Consider the following 15,937-nt stretch of genomic DNA (forward strand, 5'->3'; position numbering starts at 1 on the left):
TAAACAGTGTAACTTCATAATCTCCTTTAGTACAAAGTATTAAGCTGTTTGTTGAATGTCAGAATGCAGTTTTATAGAAGAAGTACTCTTCGAAGAATTGTTTTCAAAGAGCAAGTGGAGAAGAATGAAGGAGCCCCTGGGGAAAACATGTATACACCAATTCAGCAGGCCCCAACATGTTTTCTTCAAGACCCTCGGATGTTGCTGAGGGCAACATCAGAGTAGAAAAGCAGAAAGTTAGAACTGACGAATGGGGCAATATTTGATATCACATACATCATAAGACCTGCCCAATGTTGTTGCTTATAGGCAATGTCAGAAATGACCACATGTTCATATTCCAGATACTGCACATATCTTAAGTCCCACTAAATTAATGGAATTTAAGTTTATCCTTACATAGTTTGCTGAATTTGGCCTACCACATAAAATTAGTGTTTATATTTCTAGCTCTTCACAGCAGAAAACTTTGCATCAACATTCAGTACTTTATTTTTTCTTTTTTTTAAAGAAAAAAAATAAGAAAAAGAACTGTCGCCTACTCATTTTTAGGTCTACCACACAAACATAGGCTGCCTGGAAAGCCTTCCTCCAGAACTGAATTTCTCATGTGGAAAAAGCCTTCCCACGAAGTAGAGCTGCAAAATTTCACAGACATTAAGCAATATCACTTGTAGTTTCTCACTTACAACATCTCTGTCAATCCTGGCTGCTATCATCTCTGCTGTTTCTTCATGATCATGGTATTGTCTATGTTTTTCAACTGCAGAAAAGGGAAGAATAGAATAAGACATCCATATACGCAAAATTAGTAACCAACACTTCCTATACAGCTTATGCTTGAAATCATACTGCTGTAAGAAAAACACGGGCAATGTTTGTACCATTCACTTTGCAAGAACCCCACACAACCTGAAAATCTTGCACCCTAATGCCTGATCCTGCCAAGTCTTACCAAAAAAAAAAAGCTTAGGTGTACGCTTTCAGTCAGCTTAGTTGCATAAATGAAGTTAACCACAGAAGTGTGGTACCAGGGTCTAATTAAAAAAATTAAAGCAGAAAGTGGTCGATTATAAATACAACGTAATGAGAAATCATCCCATTTTGCAAAATATGCTGCAAGCTACTTCAGCAGAAGTGAGCAAGAAGGAAGAGTGTAGCCATGACTTCAAAGACAATTTTGATGTAAAAGATAATAAGCAAAAAGGGATGTAGGAATTTGGGCAGAGTGACCAAGTCTGGCAACACAGAAATGGGAGATAAAACAGGTATTTCAAATAACAACGGTCAGAGTCAGTGACTTTTATTTGAAAACAAAAAGGGTTAACATTTTGATAAATTAGAAGCTTTACATTTTTAAGTCGCACTAAATACTGTATTGCTTTTGTTAACAGGTGGTATTTTAGTAAATACATTTTAGAAAAGATCCACGTGAATGGAATAAAAGGAACTGCAGGAACTCAGACCCACAAGTGGTCTGGCAAGACAGACCACTTGACAAACTAATGAAACTTTTCTGAAGTGAGGAGAAGTCAAACAGAAGAACAAACTAGCCTTTACTCAAGATAGATGTAATACTGTAGATTAGTAGACAAAAACATTAACGTTAGAGATTACTCTGAATATTTTTAGTTGTTTTCTTTGCATAGTTGTGTACTTTGTTGAGTGATATAGTTTAATAAACCAAAAATGATAAAGACTCCATGGTTAATGACTTCTAATTCTAAAATTTTAGTATCTATTATTAAAAAAAAACCAAACCCAAACCAAAAAAGGCCTCACCTTAACCAAGATTATTCCCTTAATACAGCCTGTTTTAAAGAAGGAGCTTTACTGTTTCTAAGGAATATTTTTTTCAAGAAAATCTGATCAAAATAGAATGTTTCCATTAGAGATTTAAAAAACCAAACCAACAAAAAAATCCAAACCCATCAGAAATGCTACAGCATTCCTTAGTTCAGGCTTTTAAAAAAAAAAAAAACAAAACAACAAAAAACTGGTTTAGCCATACAGGCCAATATAACGATAAGTACAAAATAAATAAATAATGCTGATCTCCAGTCACCTTTTCATCCGTGATTATATTTTTTAATTGTCTGAAATATCTGACCTATGCTCTCCCTGTTACTAAAGAGAGCATCATTAAATTATTAGATTTAGGACAGTAATTGTCATAAATTACTGTCACTATTGTGAATGTTATTATGTTCACAAAAAAGCCCAGGTTAAAATCAGTAGCCCACACCCCCATCCAGATAAACACAAGTAAACGAAGCTCTGAAGAGAAATTCAGGAAAAAACAGTTAAGTACAAGTAAATGACAAGTCAGATTACGACAGTCAGGTCTTATTCCCCAGATCAGGCAATGGTGGCTTGGGGCATTTCAAGCTAGACTGGGAGAATAATCCTGTCTGCTCTCAGCGAGGACAGAGGGGTGACCTCGTACAACCATTTCCGTATCTGGATTCAATTACTGTAATCTTTATGAAAGTGGTCTTTCCAAATTATTTTTGTTATTACCGAGGATCACAAAAACCTACTGCCCAGAACAACTGGTTGTCACTGCACTTGCTGCAGCAGCGGCCTCCCAGAAATACTCACACTCCCCCTGCTCTGCAGCCCATGCGGACCATGCCGCCACGCGGCTTCTCACGTCCACTTGGGTGATGGTCCCTGGCGGCACAGGGGCAGGCGCCTGCGGTGGCGGAGGGATGACACTGTCAGCTTTGGATATCATCCTAGAGGAAGAGAAGAAAGCCCAGAAGTGACACTTGAAGGAAAAACGTTCTATTTTCTAGTGCTTAAGCAGAGAAGACAAGGAGGCTTTACAAGGACCTCTTCTACTGTTGAACATACTATGGACTTGCCAAGTAAGCAGTACTCAAGACCATGATGTGTAAATATGTTAAACATAGTAGGAAACCCACTCCATGATGTGGTTAGCAAACCTTTGTCACCTGGCCACATGGGAAATCCCCAAGCAGTGCCACAGAACATGATGTCTAGAGGCCTGCCAGTTTACGCAGGTAAATTCAGTGCCTTGGGTTTAGTAGGTGGCATTTTTACCGCCACATGCAGTTCAATGGCTGGACTTCCATTTTGTGTGAAAGTCTTCATTAGAAGTTACTTTTCAGTCACCATAATTGAGTATCTATTCCCCAAATTTGACAGGCTGCCAACAACCTGTTTCTTAAAAATCCTACCAACAAAACCAATTAAATTTACAGACTGATTTTCCTTTTTATATCAGTGACCTGTTCAAACTATCTTGATATAAATGTATCAGTGCTCCCACCTGCAATTTTCCAGTTCTTAATCTAGTTTTAAATACCATAAGGAAAGAGGTCTTTGAAGTCATTCTGCAACTTGATACCAACAGACAAAAAATCCCAACAACTCCTGTCATGCACACATCCCATCGCTTCCCCACTCCGCTGTTTAAAAGCCAGATCTTCACCTTGAATTCATCTGTTTATAATCCCATCTCATTCGTGGCATTCAACAGCAACACAAAATGTCAAGTGTTATTTGGTCTTTGAACACCGAAGAAAAAAATGTTTCCTTCACCTTTCCTTCCTCCAGTCTCCTGGGCACTGTTCTCCACATGTCCCACACTTCTACTTGTCAATAACCTTGCAGCAACTCGATAACGCAATGTCAGGCAGAAGGGTCTCTCCCCATGACCCGATGCCAGCATGTACATGATACGACAGCGAGTAACCGGCGCTAAGCTGTCACGCACTCATGACCTCTCGGCCTCATAGCCCTCAGAGACTGATATCTTGGGTTATTTTTCCCACCAGATGTACTGACCTCCATTCTTTTCCCAATTAAATCTTGTTAGTTTCCCAGCCCATCCAATGTGTTTGAGTCCTTCTGGATCGCCTCTTTATGCTTACACCTGTTTGTTACAGTCCCACAAACAGTAAAGTCTACTTATTTAATTTTAAACCCACAGATAAAGTTAGACACAGTTCAGTTTTTGTTTTGTTTTTACAGGAGTGTCCATTACTCTAGGAAAACTTGATGAGTTGTGCATCAGAATTTAACAGGTAGCTAAGACTGTTATAAACTCATTCATATAATGGTGACCTTTTTACGTAGTGATTTTTGCCCAGCAGAGACTTCTCTATCTGGACCACAAAACTAAGTGTTATTGAGAGATACTATCAGGACGCAGTTACATACTAACTTTTCAACAAACTACCACCATTACCATCCAGTGTCTAATATATTTGTGCCCTTGTTTCTATGCCTCTGTTGGCTACCTCTCATTTCTGTATTAATCTTCTCTGAACCCAACAGACTCTTTTCCCCCACATCTTCCAACTGGCAGAGAAGCTTTCACTACCAGGGAAACAAGGAGTCTTCAGCATCGCTAAACAGGCAGGCAGGAAGATTATTCAATCTTCAGTTGCTGTTTTATTTAACATCTTTAGATCCCAAAACCTTTTATCATAATCTTATTTACTTGGAGTTATGGGGCATTTATGTTTTCAGTTTAAATTCTGAACTACTTGACCCATATGCAAAACTGAGACATGCAATGCTATTCTCTGGCAAGTGGTATTGATGTCAGCTGTTCCCGTCACTAAGGTGGAATCGGGAAAGGTAAGAGTGACGCCATAAATTGAGAGAGCCTGAGACAATTATTAAAGCAACGCCTCTACATGTGGTTTTGGAAGTGTATTATCAACTAGCAATAAAGAGTAAAAAACAGCAGGCAGGCTTGGAGAGCTTCTGAATGCTGTAACGCTATTTGGTAAATCTATATACTGCCAAGAAGTTAGGTTTTTACCTCAGTGTTTCAAGCCTCTTCTTTTGTTTCCCACTCTTGCTGTCGCTGATTGCACTTTCAATATCTTCATGAATAAAGCTAGCCTAAAGAGACAGAAGCAGAAACCATCAGTTATCAGCTATATCTCCTCATGCACTTTTTTTTAGGGCATCTTCAGATTCCAGAATCCCTTATCAAATCCCATTTATTTAAAAGTTCTGGGATAAAATATTTTACACATAAACAGAACAAAGAAACACACAACGCTGTTGTCTGGGAGTCAGTATTTTTGTCACTGTTCCAATCTCAAGCATTATCATCAGATGAGTATGTCATCTAGATACCAAATTTGTCTGAACAGCTGTAATTATCTCAAGTCAATCGTTATTGAATAAGCTATTTTTTCCCCTCCACGTTCGTCATTTTTGTTTTTCTCAAGCATGTTAGGGGAAAGACATACTATAAAAAAAAAATCTACTATAGATAGTAGCAGCAAAACTACTATAGATAGTAGCAGCATAAAGGATTAGGAAAGTAACTTGTAGCAATACAGTTTCCTTTAAGAAATAACGATAGCCTCCAATTTCTCTTTGATTTAATAAAAGGTGATTTTTTCAGAACATTTCCTAATCTGTAGGTTCCTGCCCCTTCATAACTGCAGTCTGCCTCCACCAGTGGCCCACAAGTGAAATTTTGATGCATGTCTAAGGCATTATTCTAATAGATCTTGCATTAAATAGGTCATGCTTCTCATAGGATTTAGAATGCTCTGTTACACGTCTTCAGCTGACAAATTAACTTCCTACACAGGTTGTCAAAGCCCAAATCTGTCAGTGTCTGGCTCCCTTTACAAGGTCCACACCTTTCTTAGTACCCTCGTAACAGAGAAGTATGGAACTTTTTGGGAGGAATATGTAACTTCTGCTGGAACCAGAAGACTTTGTTGAATTTAGGATCCAAGGGGATTAAAGGACTTCTCAGCTGTAATGAATTGCACTACAGAATATGTACAAGGGATACATTAAGGTTAAAGAATTAATAGAAAAAACTTAGGGGGATTTGAGGAACTTAAACCCAGAAGAATTCCATTAATCATACTCTTGATATTTATTATTTAACAACTGTTTAGAAAATATCGAACGCCCCAAATATTATTGATTTTTGACTAATCTTTTATTTCAGAGGCTCCTGAGGTTCATGGTAACTTCTAATCAAAAGCAGGAAAAAGCCAAGGGAGAAAGACCTAACCTTTCAAACCCAGCCAACTCTCGTGGGTAAGGAACAAAAGCTAGGGTATGGTCACAGACTCAAACAATACCTCAGAAGAAAAGCGGAATCCTGGACTTCCAAGTCATCCTTAGGTGCTGTGCATTTTTATTTGTACACAGAGGAACAACAAAAGATGAAAGTCTGAAGAAAAAAGACCACCTCTACACTTTGGGAAGCTGGGTCCAAGCTCAGACCTCCGGACTTCAACAAGGATCTCTGCATTATTTAACATAGTGCCACCTGAACTTCTCACAGGATCCCAATTTCCATTGAAACAGCAAGTTCTGTGCAACTAATCACACAGTTAGCCAGTCATCTTCACACCACTCTCACTATACCAATTTCAAAACGGTTGCACAGTATGATTAGCAATCTGTTGTTTTAAGACAATGATATGAACTACTACAAAGGAATTAAAAAATCCCCATGAAATTATCAATTGGAATTTAAAGAAATACCAATTATATAGAGTAACTAACAGAAATTAAAATTTATAACCCTGGAAATACAGAAGTATTGCAGAATACATTAAAAATTTATTTATGCTTGAAGGAAATATTTTAATCAGAGATGAACAATCTCTTTCCTTGTTTTGCCCCTCCTGCAAGTAATTTCCTTTTCATTATCTCTCCAGCAGAGCAGAGATGCAGAGAGGTGGGAATGTAGAGAAGGTTTAATTGTTCAGTGACAAAAAAAGCAGAAAAAGGGGAAAGACTAAGTACGACTCAGGGCTCGGATTAGTTCTTTGCAGATTATAAGATAAATTTGAAATAACTATTTTACACCACTTTCTTCAGAAGTGTGAATGTAAACCATATACATATTCCAGAGCTTTACTCATTTGCAAACGTAAATGAACAGCTACAGAGCCCAAGAATCAAAATTTACAGTAACGACATATTTGCACATCCACTAAAGATTCAGTTGACCTACAGGACTACTCTCTTGCAAGACATGCTACACTATATTTACTAACATTCTATAAGTAGTGTTGATACCATAAATGCATTAAACTTAAAGCATATTTATAAGACTAAAAGAATAGAATTATTTTCTATGAATCAGCCCATTTGATTTTATCCACTGAACATGCCAGTTCATAAAATTTCCCCTATTCAAATAAATCATAGCAGATGCCCATTACTACCTTACCTTAATCTCATCACATTGGAAAAGATGCAAATCGGGCTTGTTTTGGGTTGGTTCTTTACATACTAATGCAAGAATTGAATTGTAATTGCATGCATTCATCACAGCTTGGCAATGCTGAATTGTGCTTAAAGGAAAATTCTCCAGTTCATTCTGCCGGAAAAGGGAAAAAAAAAATCAAACACAAAACACCACCTTACTATACAGTGTCCTGATCTCAGAAAAGCTGCACGAGTTAAAAAGGGAAAGTGATAATAAGCTAATTAAAATACCAAATCTCACATACATCATTTTTCTGCCTGTTCCCTTTTTCTTTCTCTCTCTGAAAATGAGACTGCCACTCACAGATCTTACCTTTGATTCCAAGTCCACCAAACTGACAGCTTTGTCATCCACTTGAAGAATCATATCTTGAGTCCACACTTTGCCTTTGGCATCCAGCAATTTCAGCTTCCTTATTCCATCATCTACTGTAATCATTGCCTCTTTTCGGTCCAGAACAAAGGTGGTCAAGTGCTAGTGAATGGGACGTACATTTAAAAAAAAAAATAAATTAATTAATTTTCCCTATTGCTAGGCAGTGTCAGTATTCAAATTGCCAAGAAATAGCATACAAATTATTCATGAATAAAAGTGCCTTTGTATATGACAGATCCCACCAATAAGCCATACGAGAGGTTGTTTAGTCCATAATGTCATTTTAAGTCAACTGATTTTTGTAACTCACTGTTTGTCATCCTCTGTCATTTCCTCACTAAAGTTAGTGGTTAGACTTGAAGGCGTATTCTGACATCTTTCAGGTATCACAGCTAGAATTAAACCCTGAGTATTTAATTAGCTTTCTTGAGGAGTGAAAACCTGTCTCTCTTGGCAAGCTGAATCCAGGAAGCATCAGCAGAAGCTTCCCAGAAACACCCTGCCAACATACCTCCACCACCACCCTGACCTGGAGTGTCCTCATCTCTTCCAGAGCTGCCAGCTAGCACGCTGATGGCAACCATGATGGGCTTGCATCTGACTGGGCTACCTTATGGACAGGCTAGTCGCTTCTTTTATGCGGATCACAGGAGAAGTGTAATATACTAACTACTTTTGCTCACCATCAACTTGGAATACTCTTCAGATTTGATTAATGGTCTGGAAATTAAACACTACCTCACAGACATCACCTCAACTAGTTTCCCTGTCATTATGGTTTTGACAATTTTTCCTTCAACATGCCAACCATGCAAGACAACCCATAAAATGATTTCATTTTATCCAGGCATAAATCCAGTTTCACATTCTTATTGAAGACCTGGTTACACTCATTCAAGCTGAACCAATTTTAATATATGCTTGCACATCTATCTTCTAGGTAACTTAAAAAAAAGAAAAAAAGAAGAAGAATTAAGTGTGCTTTCTTCTGTTATAGGATAACAGCACTTAGTTATGACAGACAAGAGAGCAGATACAAGCTGCATATAATCAAAGTATTTAAAAGAAGCGAAACAAACTCTCTACTGACTGCTGACACAGGAATGCTTAGACTCCAAATACAAGTACTAATTTTTATGCCAGTACAGTACCAAAACTGTTATGAAGAAACCAAAGAAAAATACAGACAGACCATCAGAAGCAACACAAGTATTCATTTGCAAGCTGATCATAGGATAGAAGCTCTTGAAATTAAGACTCTTCTGCATATGATCTCACAATTTACAGCTAGTTTAAAACCCAGCAAAAAGGAGCTGAGAATCTATGGTACTTGCAAGACTTGGCTTAACCCATGATAGTGGTCTGATAGCAGTGGGAGAAAGTTTGTGCCAAAGAAAGACTACAGAATGAGGCATTGCATCCAAAAGTGCTTAACAGGCTACATATGGGCACCCAGGCTTACTTTGCTGAATATTTTAAATAGATCTAGTCCTGGATAAAATATGACCGCAGCATACAGTAATTCTGCAAAGCAGCTTAAGATGGGAAGTAACATACTTTGCACTTCACACCGGGGAAGAATCTGTGCAGGCAGAATATGTTTGTTAAACTACTACATAGTAGACTAACTGGGGCTTTTAGGGGTTAATGCTCAGCTCTTTCTGAATATTCTGTCACCTCTGCTGATTATAACTGATCAAAGTATTCATTTTAAATATCATCCAGTGTGCCTCACCAACAGCACAGGGTTTTTCAGCTCTGCCTCATCCTTGCAACAAGGCAGGTTCAGAGACAGGGCAGCATAACACGTTGAATTGATACCCCATTGAGAAGTCCTGTCCATTTGCCAAACTACACACAACTTTGCTTACATTCTTCTACATCAAAATTTCAGCTCATTATGGCAAAGCTATAGAATTTGAGACATTTCAGTGTAATCTATTCCGACGTGACCTCGGGCTGGCAGGATATTTTGGAAGATGTATATGCCTTCAAGCATATGTATCCTCAAAAATCATGTAGGCAAAAATAACTGCATGTAACTGAAAGCTATAGCTGGTATATTGCTCCTCGTCTCACCTCTACGTGATACTGCGAAGTTTCGGATATGCTGCTGGCACTGTCTCGTGCATAATTCTTCCTTTGTTCTAGAGATGGGAGGAAAAGAAAGAATAATTATTCATTCAACTTCTTATCATGCTGTTTTGAATACTTCTCAGAGACACTTAAGACTAGTTGTATATGTGAAATCAGAAGATGAGCTGCTGATAATTTCTGTATTTTGACAGAAAAAGACTTCCCCCCCACATAGTCCAGCACAAGGATCATACTTACATCAACGATGTTAAGAGAGAGCTGGCGGGTGCAAAGAAAAGCCAGTTATCTCATCACAGTGAGTCAGGACACTGGAGGGGAGCTGTGTTCGGACTGAAAACGCTTCATTGGGAAGCCTGATTATTAAAATCACTGGCTTGCCACTTTGGTAGCAATACGTTAACCAGCGTCAGGCTTACTGAATTGTATGAATGCACTTGAAAGCATAAGTATTTTCTGATATACATGTTAAATCTGCAAAACAACAAAGCCACACAAACCAGACCTGACTCATCCTTCATTTCTTCCTAAAGTATTCAATTTGATGAATTACTAATGTAGAAATATGCATGGAAAGGGGTAAAAATAAAAAAACCCACACCAAATATCTCTAAACAGAAATATTTTTCAGCTGAACAAAGCACAATGCTGCAAAATCAGAAACTTCACTTTTTCTCCATACAATAGATTAATATCAAACCAGGAGAGGAGGGAAGGGAAAATGCAAGACGAAGACACGACACACACCCACACCACAAAATAATGAATTCAGATGAATACTGAAGAGAACTTTTCAACTTTAGTGGAAAAAATTTGAACGCAACATTTGGAGGATTTTTCTCTTTTTTCGCCATAACCTCTGAAGGGCCCAATCTGGAACATCAGGAGCTTTGCCTAAGGAAGGAAGTCACTAGGAGACTTGGCCCAGAAAGGTCCAAGGAAACTCTGCAAGTAGGCAACTCTTTTCTCTCCATTTCATTAAATAACTTGATTTCTGATCTTCAAGTAAAATAGGCAGTTTAATTTTGTTCAGAAGGAAAGTACCTGATGTACATACAAAATCTATCAATTTCATCATACTCTGAGTACTTGGCGGGGGGGGGGGGGAATAAAAGTGTGTGATTCTGTTGACAGGAAAGATAAGTTACTTTTTGCAAAATAAAAAAAATGCTGACTACTACCAAGCACACGATCTGTGACATAGAGAGATCTGCAGTGAGGACACCATAAAAGCCACGCTGTAAAAGGCTTTTCAGTGATCAGGGTTCCTTCAGAGAGGAATTTCAGGTGCTGACAGATACAGCAGTGCCCTCATTTTCAGATGTCACTTGTAGAAGTATTTGTCACCTTTTATAATCATGCCCATTTATCTCTCCAGTTCTCAGTGACTTTCATGAAAGACAATACAGTTTCTGAAATCCCTCGCTGGCTTGAAGTCCCCCTCCCATGATGACAAACACCGATCATGCAGCAGAACCATCCTGCTACTACTCAGTTTGCTTTAGCAAGAGAAGTGTGCAGTGCAATCAGCCAAATTCAAGAACCCCATGGATTATCAGAATTTTTAACTAGGTGTGTGAATATTTTAAAATAGATGTCTTAATTTAATTGTCCACTATTCTGAAATGCCAGGGCAGAGGATCTGCATTGATTCCAACTGTAACTACTATTTCTGCTTTTGCAGCATGCTACTTAAAGTTTTTTTTTTTTTGGTTGATTTTCTTTTTAACCACAATAGATACACACACATGCACACCCCAACAAAACAGTCAGTAAAGCAGTACTGTCTGATTTGCTACCTTTTTTTTTTTGTTTGGATGATGATCTGAAGAAGTAAAGTCCATCTGTTCCTAACAAAACAAGGGAATTAAAAAATAGTATCTAATTTAACCCCATAGAATTATTTGCATCTCCAGGGGGATCAGTTAACAGTCTTCTGTTATCGGCTGTAAATTATAGTTAAATGCTGTCCAGTAAGAAAGAATAGATGCTTTAAAAAAAGAGTCACTTGTTTCAATTAATGATGCATGAAATATTCAGCTTTGACTGTCATTATCTTTTTTTAGGCGAACAAAAGTATTATTTTTTAACAATATCAAATTAAACCAGGATAGGAAATTTTACATCCACTGTAAGGTTTATAAATCCTGCAAATAATAACAGTTAGAGTCATTTTAAATAAACAAAGAATACGTAGAGGTTCCAAAGGAATTAAGAAGAGAGTAACTTTTGCAAGAGATTCCTTGCTCTCATTCACAGAAATTTTGCCCTGTGTTAAGACAGGATATCCAAAACCGTTCATAGCACTGATTAACACATCCTATTCCACAAAGCAGCCCTAACACTCACAATAGACATAATGGCAAGGTTTTCAACACACTATGTCATGGTGAGAACAATAGTGTTTATATAGAGAGCTTTCTGAATGCTAATAAAATCTGTGGTTGCCTACACTTGAGAGCCAAGGAGAGCCCCTCAAGTTCTGCATTCTTAATTACAACAGAAGTAACAAGAACTTAAATAAAATTTCCAATTAGCAGAAGTCAATCTGTGTTTGTGTTAATAAACAAAAAGTATGGTCACCACAACAACTGACGGTCCATACTGAGTTCAGCAACAATTCCTATTTACCTATTTATTTCTTTAATGCAGGTAGAATGATTATTAGAACCTGCTAGAGATCCAAGTTATCATTTAGAATAGAATAGAATAGAATAGAATAGAATAGAATAGAATAGAATAGAATAGAATAGAATATTCCAGTTGGAAGGGACCTACAATGATCATCTAGTCCAACTGCCTGACCACTTCAGCGCTGACCAAAAGTTAAAGCATGTTATTAAGGGCATTGTCCAAATGCCTCTTAAGCACTGACAGGCATGGGGCATCAACCACCGTTTTTTGTTGTCCTATAGGCCCTTCTACCAAAAACACCATGTAACGTATGTCACTTACGCAGGCTTGGAGACTCCCTTTTCTGGGAGTCCAAGAAAGTGATGCAACTAAACTCTGCAGTAAAGCATGCAAACTAAACTGGGGAGACTTCCAAGTCTTGTTGCAGTTACAGACCAAACCAAAAAAAAGAGAGGGTACCTCACAGGCTCTTAATTACTGCTCAGTGCTGCAATTTTTATGTGGTTTTGGATGAGCTAAGAAGTGGCCTATAGCAGCTGTGAATGTTGTCAACATGGCTATAGAGGAGCTGGAGGTATATACAATGGGTAACTGCTCCATCTTGAAATTATTCACCCTTCAAAATACTTCTTCTAATAAGTACCCTAGCATCAGGCAAAATTCTTCCATCGCTTCAGGAAGGGTTTTTCCTCAACCTTTGTTTTTCAAGCTTTTTACAATTCAATAGTTAGAAAGTGGATCTCCTTTCCCATACAGGGTCAACCCAGCTGCTAATAACCCAAGCTCCCTGATAAATAGTTTTCTTGGCTGCCTGGCATAAATTGCACTGAAGGAAGAATGAATGAAGTCCTCCCATGATAATACAAACATAACACAAAGGAAAAGGGGGGGGGGGGGAAGACTCGCATCTAGAATGTATCCCCTTTCCCATGGTTTTTGCCAGTAGCTCAAAACTAAATCTCGGCCTCTGCTTTCTCCTGGTGCCTGGCTCATGTCCCAGATTCTACCATCAAACCTCCACAAGTTCTCACCTTGCCCTCAGAAAAGAGAACACAAACCCTTTTGCACCCCCTTCTGCTGATGTGCTCCACTGCCTTGAACTTCTAGCAAAATTGATATAAGCCTACAAACCTGTTCTGCATCCTTTTCTACCCGGATGACACAAGAGTCTGCTGCTTCTTCCTACAGCACTTCCATGCTTCCACTTCCAAGTCAAATATATCTGAGCACATGACTCTCTCAGTCTTTTTCATCCATATACAGCTCCTTATTTTTCTTCTTTTCCTACAGAGTTGCCCATTGCCATTCTTCTGGAAATGTAGCTTCCATCTTCTCAACTCTTTCACTTACCAAAGTGGATGATTATTATTCATCAATATTAATCTGACTGTCTTTACAGAAACCCTGAAAACGCCTCTTGACTTATTACATGATTTTCAAATGCAAGTAACTCATATCCTTCTATTGAAAATGAGCAACAGAATTTGCTGACTTATTGAACGTACTGGGTCTGGCTGGGATGGAGTTAATTTTCTTCACAGCAGCCTGTATGGTGCTGTGCTTTGGATTTGTGACCAAAACAGTGTTGATAATGTAGGGATGTTTTAGCCATGGCTGAACAGTGTCAAGGCTTTATCTATTTCTCACTCTGTCGTCCCAGTGAGTAGGATGGGGGTGCACAAGAAATTGGGAGGGGACACAGCTGGGACAGCTGACCCCAACTGACCAAAGGGATATTCCATACTGTATAATGTCATGCTCAGCAATAAAACCGGTGAGTAGTCTTTCCAAAGTAGCCCTTGCTCAGAGACTGTCTGGGCATTGATCTGCTTGTGGGAGGTGCTGAGTGATCGCCTTTGCGTTACTCAGGTTTTTTTCAGGCTTTTTCCTCCCCCCTCTTTCCTTCACTTATTAAGCTGTCTTTATCTTGATCCAATTCTCTCCCCTACCCCACTGCAGGGAGGAGACAGGGGGAATGAGCAAGCAACTGGGTAAGTCCTTAGTTGCTGGCTGGGGTCAACCCCCAACACTGAAAGAAAAAAAAAAAAAAGTTTTGTATCATCCATTTTACTCTCCTAATCCTCCCGATCAGTCTCAGCCTCTCACGGGTCCCTTCATGCATGAAGAGAGTTATCGAAGCTAAAGCTAAATTCTGCCACAGAGACTTCCAGATAGGATGTATAAAACTATCCAAGGATGAATAAAACTATCAAAACTATTGAGTTTTTTCTACTTACTCTACTTACTGCAGCTCTTACATCCAATATGTAAAATACAGTGCAGCCTTAATAACACAGTTAGCTCAAACCCTGCTGATACGCTGCACACAATTTACCTATTTTCCCTCTGATAAAGGAAAAAAATAAAAATAAAAAAGGATCATGGCAGAAGACACTTAAGTTAAATTCTTAATCACAATCTATAGCAAACGCAACCCAGAAGAATTTGAGCAAAATAAAATCTCTCACAAGGCAAGGACAATAAACTTAAAAGCAGCACAGCATTTCACTCATAGGTCTTTACTGTGAGATCTACTAAACCTTTCAAAGAAACACAAACACCGATTCACAGAAACTAATACTCTTCCCGCTGTCTCATGTGGAGAGATGCTACTGCTATTCATGTCTTTCTGAACTTACTGAATTTGCCAGTCGTCAGGAATGGACCATGTTTCTGGTTTCAAAAAGATGGGAAAAGGTACTGATTTCATACCAATTTTAGAAGCAGCCAAAACACCAAAACATAAAAAATGACCTCTTGACCAAAGACTTTTACCCAAGCCAAGAATACACTAGACAGTAAATGACACAGACAAACGGGACTTGAGATTGCCATCGCTCATTCTCTTCCTTGCCCTCCCTACACTAAGAACTCTCTGCTCTCCCCAGTTATTTCTGTGAAGGACCACTTCATACTTTGGAAAGGTAACTATTCCACAATTTCAGACAGAAACACCAGTGTGGCCCAAGGTTCCTTGAGGCAGAGCTATGAACAGAACCATATATAGCTAAAGTTAAGAGTCCTGTCTCACCCATTTTCCAACTGGAAGAGGCTGCAGCAATATGGCAAATTAGAAAGCTGCTTAATAAACTCTACCGTAGCCTGGCTCTGTGCCACTGTCCAGAAGACCACACAGAGAAATGTATCACCGCAAGAGAAATCGAATTCTTTATCTAGGTAAGGAAAATTCTTACCAAAAGCAAAAGATCTCAGTCTGGGTCTTAACAGATGACCTGAAGCATGGGTGGTGCTGGTTAGGGCTATGATACCTTTAGGCACAACAAATTTTCAGTTCCTAAAAGCCTAAAACAGAAACGAGGAATCCCGATGCCTAGACTTCCACTGATGTCTTACAAATAATTGCATAGGCCAGATGTAATAAATGTTATCAGCGCTATGGTTATGATAGCGCAAAGAAGGGTAACGGTGGATCCCACCTTCCCCTGCCATAGCCAAATTGGAAAATGTCTGTACAGTGCACGAAGAGACAAAGCTCTGAAATCTGATGGCAATCCATGTGGAGATGGATTAAGAGTCTCCCTCACAAGCTGTCCTAAGAATCCTGCAGTGACAGTATAAATTATTACCACACACCAT

At 38.7% G+C, this 15,937-nt stretch overlaps 1 protein-coding gene across 3 annotated transcripts in view; it reads right to left on the bottom strand.

Moving 5' to 3' along the window:
- EPS8 (EGFR pathway substrate 8, signaling adaptor) overlaps window positions 1–15,937 on the bottom strand; it is a 138,678-nt gene that overhangs the window by 35,572 nt on the left and 87,169 nt on the right. For all 3 annotated transcript variants that reach the window (XM_076342104.1, XM_076342112.1, XM_076342094.1), the window contains exons 5-10: window positions 9,692–9,759; window positions 7,550–7,711; window positions 7,199–7,348; window positions 4,799–4,881; window positions 2,602–2,738; window positions 690–763 (exon numbers count right to left, since the gene is read on the bottom strand). In XM_076342104.1, coding sequence (XP_076198219.1) covers window positions 690–763; window positions 2,602–2,738; window positions 4,799–4,881; window positions 7,199–7,348; window positions 7,550–7,711; window positions 9,692–9,759 — 674 coding nt within the window. The remainder of the gene's footprint in view (window positions 1–689; window positions 764–2,601; window positions 2,739–4,798; window positions 4,882–7,198; window positions 7,349–7,549; window positions 7,712–9,691; window positions 9,760–15,937) is intronic.

Source organism: Aptenodytes patagonicus, chromosome 1 (assembly GCF_965638725.1).
Source record: "Aptenodytes patagonicus chromosome 1, bAptPat1.pri.cur, whole genome shotgun sequence".
NCBI classification, from domain to species: Eukaryota; Metazoa; Chordata; class Aves; order Sphenisciformes; family Spheniscidae; genus Aptenodytes; species Aptenodytes patagonicus.